Source organism: Onthophagus taurus, chromosome 3 (genome assembly GCF_036711975.1).
Source record: "Onthophagus taurus isolate NC chromosome 3, IU_Otau_3.0, whole genome shotgun sequence".
Classification (NCBI taxonomy): Eukaryota; Metazoa; Arthropoda; class Insecta; order Coleoptera; family Scarabaeidae; genus Onthophagus; species Onthophagus taurus.
This window is the reverse complement of record NC_091968.1, coordinates 2,448,427-2,460,539: the sequence shown is the minus strand read 5'-3', so window position 1 is coordinate 2,460,539 and position 12,113 is coordinate 2,448,427. Positions and strand designations below refer to the sequence as shown.

Below are 12,113 nucleotides of genomic sequence, written 5' to 3'. Positions count from 1 at the left end.
TTCTTGGTCCAATTCACTATTTAATTTACACTTGCAATTTATATAATGTACTGAGAAGTTGTAAGGCTCACATGTATGCTGACGATACGCAACTTTACTATTCTTTTAACATCAATGACCTTCCTGATGCACAAAATTGTATAAATTCTGATTTGACAAGATTGGTTGAGGAATCTTCAAAACTTTGCCTTCAATTAAACCCGGATAAATCGTCGGTTATGGTCTTTGGGGGGCGGCGAGCCGTTGGGGAGGTCAAGACATCTGTGGATCTAAAATTGAATGGCGTTAAGCTAAATATTACTGATGAGTCGCGAAACCTGGGAATCACTATTGATTCTACTCTTAGATTTCGTAAACATGTCGCTTCTCTTCTCCAGCGTGCTTATGCGACGTTGAAGCTACTATATGGTAATAGACAACTGTTTAATCAGCGTCTGAGAGCGCAGCTTTGTGATGCACTGGTGTTAAGCATTTTTAATTATGAGGATGTTCTATATGGCTCCTGCTTAGATTGTGCCGAGTCGTTGCGTGTTCAACGTGTGCAAAATGTATGCTTACGCTTTATATTTGGCATTCGAAAGCGAGATAAAATATCCCATACTATATATTGTATCGAAGAATTATTTTCAATCAAAAGCCTCCCTACTTGTTAAATAAATTGAGATACCGCTGTGACGTGCATAACATCAATATCCGTCGTTGTTCTTCCTTGTCTATACCCCAACATAGATTGCAAATTTTTGAACGATGTTTTTCATATAGCATACCTAATTTTATCAATAGCATTCCTACTGAGATTAACAATAAATCTAAGAGTAGTTTTAATTTTTTTTACAAAGCATATGTTCTTCGGCAGCAGGGTGATTTAAAATAAACAAGCTTTTGCTTGACGGGATATACATATATATAGTATGTATAAAACTATCCCTTCTTTTTTATCCTTCCTCTTCTATTTATTTTTCTTTTTCTTCTTTTTCTATTTCTTTTTGTTTCTTTTTTTTTCTATTTCTTTTTCGGATCCTTCCTTTATTCTTCTTTTACTTTCACTTCTTTCTTACCTTATTGTGTTACTGCATGATCGGATTCTGTTTATACAGGATGTCCCGTAACGATTGTACAATACTGCATCAGCATATTCTATGATCGAAAATAAACAAAAAAGCCTAATAAACATAGGTCAGAAAATGGTCCATTTTCGAGATATTCAAAGATTTAGTTTCATAAGTTGATATTGTTAACATCATGAATTTTAATTTGTTTTTATAATAATTAAGTCGTTAATATGATTACGATAAGTTATAATAATAATAATACTTCACGAAATTATTATTTTACTATTTAATTTAATAAAACTTAAGTATGGCACCTATTAATTACTCAAAAGGAAGAGATGGTGGATATGGTGTAATGTTACACCATATCCACAAGGCCGGTGGAATTAGAAGAAGCAGTTTTGAGAAGAGTTGATGAAAGGGCCTCAACCAGCATTAGAAAAAATTCTGCACAAGAAAACATTAACAAAACAACCGTTCACCGCATTTTAAGGGAGCAGTTGCTTTATCCTTATCATTACAACACCATTCAAGCTCTAACAGAAAATGATGGCGAAAAAAGAGAGATTTTTTGTAGGTGAGCCATATAGGAAGAGGTAGTAACATTGTCGACTTTCCCATAAACATTGTATTTACAGATGAAGTAACATTTACTTAAAGCGGAATTTTTAATATTCATAATGCGCATGTTTGGAATGATGAAAATCCCGATGCAATACTAGAAACTCATCATCAGTGGCGATTCAGTGTTGATGTATGGGCTCGAATTATAGGTGATCAGTTATTAGGTCCATTTTTTCTTCCAAAGAGATTGACAGCCGATGCTTTCATACATTTTTTACAAAATGACCTTACAGAGGCATTTGATGAATTACCTCAACAAATTCTACAAGATTGCTACTTTATGCATGATGGAGCACCAGCACATTATTCACGCGCTACTCGAGCATACTTAAATAACAGATTTGACAATAAGTGGATTGGTCGAGGAGGTCTTATCCCGTGGTCACCTCGTGCACCAGATTTAAATCCGTTAGATTTTTGGTTTTGGGGACATTTAAAACAAATAGTTTATTCTGAAGACGTTCAAATTGTGCAGGATTTGAAAAATAAAATTAGTAATGCATTTGGCACAGTAAAACAAATTATGACATGAATCTTTTCCAATTTGTTAAATATTCGTTGTTTTTATGCTGCTTGAACGATTTTCTTCGACAGTCTTTGTTACTTGTTTTGTTAAATTATTGATGAACTGTATTAATTAACTTCATATTATCTTATTATTTATTAAATTTTATCTTAACCATCGTAACCATGGTAATCATATAATTACTGCATCTAAGGCCCACTTTTACCACCTCTTGATAAATTTAACCGATAGATAATTACCATGGTTACAGCGGTTTTAAACGCTCTCATTGGCTAAGAGCGCCAATTTATCTATCGGTTAAATTTATCAAGAGGTGGTAAAAGTGGGCCTAAATCGTTACAATTAATGATGTTAACAATAGGTCAACTTATGAAACTAAAACTTTGAATATCTCGAAAATGGTCCATTTTCGGACCTATGTTTATTAGACTTTTTTTGTCTATTTTCGATCAGAGAATACGGTGATGCAGTACTGTACAATCGTTGCGGGACATCCTGTATATATTTTCTATATTGATCAAGGGACCGATGAAAAACAATAACACCTGAGTCCATCAGGTGTATTGACTCGGTTTCCTTTGGTAAACTGCTTATTATTTATGATTTGGTACTTCATTTTTTTTATATATAATTCTTTTTATCTGATATTTTCTTTTGTAATAGTAAATTTTTTTGGTTTTACCAATAAATATATATTATTATTATTATTTTCTTAGTACCTGGCACAGCTCTGGTCTAGGTCTAGTGTTAGTTCTAGTTTTAGTTCAATCAAAATATACAACCTAGTACTGTATAGCATTTAAAACTAGAACTAACGTCCTTAATTTATTTATACATCATATTGAAATGTAATATGATATATCGTCATTTCATCGTTGGTGAAGAGAAAGAGAGGGAGAGAGAGAGAGAGATAATAGATGATTATTGATGTCGTAAAAGCTTCGAGTGTATGGTACATTTAACTGGGAATGGTTACGTTTTCCGAGTCATTTGGAGTAAGTTAATTGGAATGAGCAATTTTAGCTTGAATGAACGAGCTTTGTTTAAAAATATTCTTTTATTATTTACCTCAGATCTGTGTCCACGTAAATTGTAATTGGTTCTTGGAGGAAAATCAACATTTTTCTTACAATGACTTGTTGTAAAAGTCACCCCAACAATCCCTCGAATATTTCCGGTGGCCAACCAACCTTCTTGGTAGTAATTCGTCCTGTTTAATTTCCAACCTTCTTCCTATTAAAATAAAAAACGTTAAAAGTATATTAATTAGATTAATAAAAAAAAAAAATAAGTTGCACTGTCCGGGAATCGAACCCGGGTCGCAAGAATGGGAATCTTGCATGATACCATTACACCAACAGTGCCTTACGCAATACAATTCTATTTTGCATCACATATTCGACACAATTTAAAAGAAAAATCGAAAATTCTCGAACTTTAATTAATTAATTCACCCTTGGAAACAGGAAATCGATCAAATTACACAAACTACACACTTATAAAAGCCTTATTCAACACTCGTCAAGATACCTTTCACCCTATTTCAAACTACAATACGTTATTATGCCTCATTTAACGAGGAGCGATTTTGAATAGGGTGTACCAAGGTAAAATCGATCGATTCACATCGCAATTAGTCCCGTACTACGTTAATGAAACGATATAAAGAACAAAAACGCAAAAATTAACGAGAATTATTAACTCTCCAAATTTAATAAAACAATTTTTTGATTTTAATTAACCCGTGCGACAATAGCAACAAACTTTTACCCGTAATTTCCTATCTACTTTCTTAGTTGATATCTTCCTTATAATTAGGGATAGCGAAAAACTAAATGCACCACTTGAAAGCTTCAATCTTTCTCTATCTAAAACCGGGTTTTCGTCTGCCGATAAGTTGATATTAAGATCAATAAAAAATGAAGAACACCGCGCTGTACTTAAAATAGCTCAAAATTATCAAACTTCAAGGCCTTGTGCAATTGTTACGAAACCGAATTTTAAAAAACTGTTATCACAGTCAGAAAGGGCGCTCCTTCAGCTATCTCAATCCGGGTTTTCGTCGGTTAATATCTATCGGCGTCATGCTTAAATCACCCTTAATGTCTATCCCTACACGCAGAAATGCTTAAATACTCTTCCTCTAAACAACCTTCTTATTTGATAGGAAGAAAACTATAGAAACATATCTATCTTATTGAAAATTTTCTGCTCTTTCTAGTGGTGTATAACACGCGGCTATCACGCGCTTGCACACGTACATTTTTGGCCAAAAACTGCTAAATTCACACGTTTTAGCCATTCTTAAACCCTGTTCGGGTCGATAACTTTCTTATATGAGCAGGAAAAAACTCTAGAACCATATCTATCTTATTGAAAATTTTCTGCTCTTTCTAATGGTGTCTTTTAATAACAATTATACACTTTAATTTAACAACAATTATTAATTAAAGTTATACGGGATGGTCAGAAATGTGCGTCAAATTTCCGTATCTCAAAAAGTTTATTTTTTTAAATGGCAACTCTACTTTTTTCCCTCACCACCGTATTATATGCTGAAAAATCAGGAGACTTTGTGATTACATCCCATACTAGTAGAGTTACTAGTAAACATACTAGTAGACTTTAAATTTAGTTACTTTACTGTAGACATTAAAATGCGCACACCCAATATCCGCAAAAGTTTTGAGGAAACCTTAACTGGAAAGACATGTTTAAATTTTTGAAAACTGTGCTATTCCTTCCATCCCACTAATTTTGATCCAACTCAATTCCAACGGCAGTTATTCCAACAAGATGGCGCGCCACCACACCTCAAAAAGCTACTAAATCAATTTTTGACAAACAGGGAATTGTTAAAAATTATTGGTTACCATAGTTACTCATGGCTACTGCTATTTTTATCATTTATATAAATTTGAAATAATTAAAGTTTACACTAATTTTTCTCGAAAATTTTCTTATGTAACCAATATTAATATTGAATGTACTATACTCTGTTTTTAAACCAGGAGGAGTATTTTAAATTTATCACCAGATTGACCTTGCACACACAGGCAATTTTGAATTTGAAGGTTAGGTAATTGATAATTCGACAGTTTCGTGTCATTATTGTATATTTTGCGTTCTTAAACCCTTTTTTATTATATTTTGAAATAAATACACTCATAACTTCAATGTTAATTTGTATGTATAGTGTTGACGATAACAAACGAAAATAAATACAATAATAAGTAAATAAATAAATAATAATTATTAATTTAAATTTACCGCCAAAATATCTAGTGATATTTTCTGGTGATTTTTCCTAGTGTAAATCTGACTTTCACGTTTACTCCTCCTGGTTTAAAAACAGAGTATAGTTCTAGTGCAAGTGTTAGTTCTAGTTTTAATTGTTATTCAGCGCTAAGTTGTATATTTTTAAGTTTCGGGTTTAGCCCTGTGTCTTCAGACGCTGAATGTTAGGTAAGGTTAGTTTTGTTTACAAACATTAATTATACCATGAAGTATTCTTTGGCAATTTGTAATGGCAATTATAGCGTGAAGTTTTCTTTTGTAATGTCAATTATAGCGTGAAGGAATGTTCGGTAAGGTTAGTTTTGTTTACAAACATTAATTATACCATGAAGTTTTCTTTGGCAATTAGTAATGGCAATTATAGCGTGAAGTTTTCTTTTGTAATGTCAATTATAGCGTGAAGGAATGTGAGGTAAGGTTAGTTTTGTTTACAAACATTAATTATACCTTGAAGTTTTCTTTGGCAATTAGTAATGGCAATTATAGCGTGAAGTTTTCTTTTGTAATGTCAATTATAGCGTGAAGGAATGTGAGGTAAGGTTAGTTTTGTTTACAAACATTAATTATACCATGAAGTTTTCTTTGGCAATTAGTAATGGCAATTATAGCGTGAAGTTTTCTTTTGTAATGTCAATTATAGCGTGAAGGAATGTTCGGTAAGGTTAGTTTTGTTTACAAACATTAATTATACCATGAAGTTTTCTTTGGCAATTAGTAATGGCAATTATAGCGTGAAGTTTTCTTTTGTAATGTCAATTATAGCGTGAAGGAATGTTCGGTAAGGTTAGTTTTGTTTACAAACATTAATTATACCTTGAAGTTTTCTTTGGCAATTAGTAATGGCAATTATAGCGTGAAGTTTTCTTTTGTAATGTCAATTATAGCGTGAAGGAACGTTCGGTAAGGTTAGTTTTGTTTACAAACATTAATTATACTATGAAGTTTTCTTTGGCAATTAGTAATGGCAATTATAGCGTGAAGTTTTCTTTTGTAATGTCAATTATAGCGTGAAGGAATGTGAGGTAAGGTTAGTTTTGTTTACAAACATTAATTATACCTTGAAGTTTTCTTTGGCAATTAGTAATGGCAATTATAGCGTGAAGTTTTCTTTTGTAATGTCAATTATAGCGTGAAGGAATGTGAGGTAAGGTTAGTTTTGTTTACAAACATTAATTATACCATGAAGTTTTCTTTGGCAATTAGTAATGGCAATTATAGCGTGAAGTTTTCTTTTGTAATGTCAATTATAGCGTGAAGGAATGTTCGGTAAGGTTAGTTTTGTTTACAAACATTAATTATACCATGAAGTTTTCTTTGGCAATTAGTAATGGCAATTATAGCGTGAAGTTTTCTTTTGTAATGTCAATTATAGCGTGAAGGAATGTGAGGTAAGGTTAGTTTTGTTTACAAACATTAATTATACCTTGAAGTTTTCTTTGGCAATTAGTAATGGCAATTATAGCGTGAAGTTTTCTTTTGTAATGTCAATTATAGCGTGAAGGAATGTGAGGTAAGGTTAGTTTTGTTTACAAACATTAATTATACCATGAAGTTTTCTTTGGCAATTAGTAATGGCAATTATAGCGTGAAGTTTTTTTTTGTAATGTCAATTATAGCGTGAAGGAATGTTAGGTAAGGTTAGTTTTGTTTACAAACATTAATTATACCTTGAAGTTTTCTTTGGCAATTATACTCTGTTTTAAAACCAGGAGGAGTATTTTAAATTTGTCACCAGATTGACCTTGCACGTGATTGGTTGAATGCGAGGAAGGTTCACACACAGGCAATTTTGAATTTGAAGGTTAGGTTATTGACAATGCGACAGTTTCGTGTCATTATTGTACATTTTGGGTTCTTAAACCCTTCTTTATTATATTTTGAAATAAATACACTCATAACTTCAATGTTAATTTGTATGTTTAGTGTTGACGATAACAAACGAAAATAAATACAATAATAAGTAAATAAATAAATAATAATAATTATTAATTTAAATTTACCGCCAAAAAATATCTAGTGATATTTTCTGGTGATTTTTCCTAGTGTAAATCTGACTTTCGCGTTTACTCCTCCTGGTTTAAAAAGAGAGTATAGATTCAGAAAAAAATCTTCTTTTGTATTCCGTAATAAAAATGGGGGATTGCCATTTGAAAAAAATATCGATTGCGTCATAACTCGTTAAACCGTTTAACGGGTAAATTATTTTTTCGTTTTTAGAAACGATTTAGTTATCGTAATGCAACTATTTGACCTTATTGACAAGTGGTCTCTATAAAAGCCGCTAACCGTTAAACGGTTAAAAATGAGGGAACAATTATGAAATCTATACCAAAAAATTGCACAAAAGTTAAATCTTTAGACCGATTTCAGGGATTTTTCCATAAATCGTTTATAATGATTTTCACTCAGGTCGTCGTGACAGACTCTGTCACAAATGGGAGTTAACTAGAAACAGAAAAATCCACAACGTTTGTAGTTTCTGGCACAAAACGTGTTTGTGCAAGCGCGCGATCGTCGCGTGTTATACACCACTAGAAAGAGCAGGAAATTTCCGATAAGATAGATATGGTTCTAGAGTTTTCTCCTGCTCATATAAGAAAGTTATCGACCCGAACAGGGTTTAAGAATGGCTAAATCGTATAAATTTAGTAGTTTTTGGCCAAAAATGTACGTGTGCAAAAGTGTGATTAAGATAGCTGAAGGAACGCCCTTTCTGACTGTGATAACAGTTTTTTAAAATTCGGTTTCGTAACAATTGCACAAGGCCTTGAAGTTTGGTAATTTTGAGCTATTTTAAGTACAGCGCGGTGTTCTTCATTTTTTATTGATCTTAATATCAACTTATCGGCAGACGAATTTAGATAGAGAAAGATTCAAGCTTTCAAGTGGTGCATTTAGTTTTTCGCTATCCCTAATTATAAGGAAGATATCAGCCAAGAAAGTAAATAGGAAATTACGGGTAAAAGTTTGTTGCTGGGAGGTTTGTTGCTATCGTCGCACGGGTTTTTAATTATTACTAAGATTTTTGAAAACACCAAGTCAAGCCAAATCGATCCACATCGCAATTACTTGTATGGTATACTCTATTTTTTTAATTCGGAGGAGTGTTTTAAAATTCGAAGCCGTCTAAAAACATTCGGGTTTAGCCGGACGTTTCTCAGTATGGCTAAACCCGAATGATTCTAGTTCTAGGTCTTCTATCACTAGAACTAGCCAGTATTGCCGCACAGAAGAAAATACAGTGGGTCACTTAAGTATTTCTACACCTAATATTTTCAATAGAAATTGCAAAGGAGGTAAACAAAGTCAAATTTTAAACTATATTTTATTTACACAAATGAAAACAATAACAGAACTCTTAAGCCTCTTAAACCAACTATCTAATACTTGGTATGCATTCCGTTAGCATTTATAACGGCTTGTAATCGTTTTGGCATGGACATTACCAATTTGGCTGTTATTTCTTGGGAAATTTTCTTCCATTCTGACTTCAGGTGTGTTTTTAAATCATTTCGATTGTGTATTTGATGTTTTCTAATATTAATGTTTAAACAAATTTTCAATTGGGTTAAAGTCTGGACTTTGGGGTGGGTGTGGAAGCGTTTTAAGCCCTGTATATAAAAACCATTCCTTAAGGATCCTTGCTGTATGCTTAGGGTAGTTGTCTTGCTGGAACATAAAGCTGTCCTCTAGACCCATTTTACGTGCACTACTCAATAAATTACCTTGCAAAATCTTAAGGTAGGTTTTAGCATCCATAATGTTATCAATAAAGTGTAAATTTCCCACTCCATTGTACGACATGCAAGCCCAAACGAGAACGTGCCCTCCCCCATGCTTTACCGTTGGAATTAAATTTTTCGTTTGAAGATCTGTGTTTGCTTTTCGCCAAATCATTTGTCGGCCGTCAGATGAAAATAAGTTATATTTTGACTCGTCGCTAAAAATAATATTCTTCCAAAACTCTAGAGGTTTATTCACATATTCATTTGCAAAATGTAGTTCGCTCACTTATGAACGGCTTTTTACGTGCTACTCTTCCATGGTAGCCGGCTTTACGGAGAACTCTTCTTACGGTTTCAGGATGAACCTCTCTGCGATATGTACAGCCAAATTTTGAGCGCTAGTTTTGGGATTATCTTGGACTTCTTTCAGAATAGCCCGTTGTTCACGATGGCTTAGTATTCTCGGTCGTCCAGAGCGATGCATGTTTTCTACACTTTTGCTGGTGTTAAACTTGGTAATTATATAGCGAACAGTAGAGTGTGGCCGTTTAATAATTTTAGCAATTTCTCGCAAACTTTTCTTCTCTTTAAACAAGCCTATAATTTGTACTTTCTCCGAAATAGACAATTCTTTAGTTTTCGGCATTTTGACTCAAACACTGATACGATACGATAGGTTATTTATTAGCACGCGTCTGTAAGGATGTTATCTTAACAACAACTGATGTATGTTTTCATTTTTCAGGTTCCGGAAGTTCCGTACAAATACAACAGGACACCAACCATGAACCTACTGCAGATGATTGGATTTCAGCCGAAGAGATCTGCAGGGAGGATAAAATACGGTGGGCCATCAACAGTTTCTCGCCGTTCAAGACACCAGGACCAGATGGTATTATACCAGCCCTTTTACAATGGGGTCTGGAGGATTTAGTACCTCACCTGGTGGAAATCTTCCAAGCATGCCTGGCGCTGCGCTATATACCCAGTCGATGGCGTGAGGTCACAGTGAACTTCATACCAAAACCGGGTAAGCTTGATTATTTCACACCGAAATCGTTTAGACCAATCCTTTCTTTTGAAAACTCTGGAGAGACTGTGTGATCGCTATATTAGAGATTTCTGTCTTCCAACTAAACCAGTAAATCCTAATCAACACGCTTACACTCAGGGCAAGTCCACACTAACGGCTCTTCACTCAGTGACCAGCTTTGTTGGTGGGGCGCTGGACCTAAAGGAGTCCGCCCTGGGGGTTTTCGTAGATATAGAGGGAGCTTTTGATAAAACAACTTTCTCTGGTATTAACGATGCCTTGTTAGAGCATAATGTTCCACCGACTCTTTGTGGATGGATTGAGAACACTCTTAAACATAGGATAGTTAAGCTTAGGGCTGGCGATGTCAGTCTTCAAGGAGGAGTTACTCGAGGCTGTCCACAAGGGGGTGTACTATCCCCACTTTTGTGGAACCTCACCCTGGATAGCCTCTTGAACCGCCTCGCCGAAGCCAACTTTATCACAGTTGGTTACGCAGATGATTTAACCATTCTCGTCAAAGGCAAGTATATAAACGTGCTGTTTGACAGGATGCAAGTAGCTCTCAAACTGATAGAGACTTGGTGTGACGAACAAAGACTCTCTGTGAATCCTAAGAAAACAGAGTTGATTCTTTTCACACGGATGAGGAAGGTTGATACTCCATTGGTATTGTCAAAAGAAGTTAAATATCTGGGCATCACACTTGACAATAAAATGACATGGAGAGCCCACCTAGATAATAGAGTAAAAAAAGCGTACGTTGCATTCGGTCAATGCCGGAGGGCTATAGGTAAGACATGGGGTTTGTCACCCAGAAATGCCCTCTGGATTTACACGGCTGTAATCCGACCTATGCTTACTTATGGTGCAGTAGTATGGTGGTCAAAGACCCTTCAGTCTACATCCACTACTGCACTTAATAAAGTACAGAGACTTGCGTGTTTGTATGTTACAGGTGCGCTGCGGACTACCCCCACTGCAGCCATGGAAAACATGTTAAACCTAACGCCACTTCATTTGTTCATCCAAGAGGTGGCATTGGTGACCATGACTCGACTGCGAGCAGCAGGAATTCTAATGGGTGAGAGAAATAGTAAAAATGCCAATCTCTGGAATGAAATGGTGGATTACTCACCAATTCTGGAGTGTGTAACGGACTTTACACCCCTACAACACATTTTTACGAAGAAATATCTCACCCACCCAAGCTCCACAGAAGTAGAGGTAAAAAACAGCCTTAAAATCTACACTGATGGTTCAAAGAGACGGGAAGGAGCTGGAGCCGGAGTCTTCTCGTACGATCTCCGACTCCACGTATCTGAACCTTTAGGTATAAGTACCACCGTCATACAGGCGGAGTTAATCGCCATACAACTTGCCGCTGACGTTATTGTCAGATCCAACTTGGTAGGTAAGACTTTTACAATTTATACTGACAGTAGACAAGCTATTTTAGCCCTGAGTAGAATAACAATTACCTCAGGACTTGTTATGGGTTGTCATCTGACATTGGAGAAGGCCGCAGTGCATAACTGTGTCATACTTCAATGGATAAAAGGACACTCGACTTGTTCAGGTAACAAGCACGCTGATAGGCTTGCCAAAAGGGCTTGCCAAAAGGGCTGCCAAGCGAGCGCCATGTTCGCCTGAACCGATAATCGCTCCGTCCTTATCAACTCAGATTGAGATAATTAAAGATTTTACCCACAAAAAGTTCATGAACTGGTGGGATAGGGTTAAGGGTTGCCATCTGTCTAAGGAAGTATTACATTATCCTTCAGCAGAGGCAGCCTTGTCTTTCGTAAGGCTTGGTAGAAACGCTCTACGAACTGTAACGGGACTCGTCACGGGTC

General features: G+C 35.1%; 1 protein-coding gene and 1 non-coding gene across 2 annotated transcripts in view; both read right to left on the bottom strand.

Annotated features, from left to right (window-relative positions):
* LOC111421840 (WD40 superfamily protein Tusp) overlaps positions 1-12,113 on the bottom strand; it is a 51,049-nt gene that overhangs the window by 24,709 nt on the left and 14,227 nt on the right. Inside the window, exon 3 of the mRNA XM_071194862.1 lies at positions 3,271-3,435. Within this exon, the coding sequence (XP_071050963.1) occupies positions 3,271-3,435 (165 nt within the window). The remainder of the gene's footprint in view (positions 1-3,270; positions 3,436-12,113) is intronic.
* On the bottom strand, positions 3,496-3,566 carry TRNAG-CCC (transfer RNA glycine (anticodon CCC)). The gene has a single exon. It is a non-coding gene; the product is annotated as a tRNA-Gly (tRNA).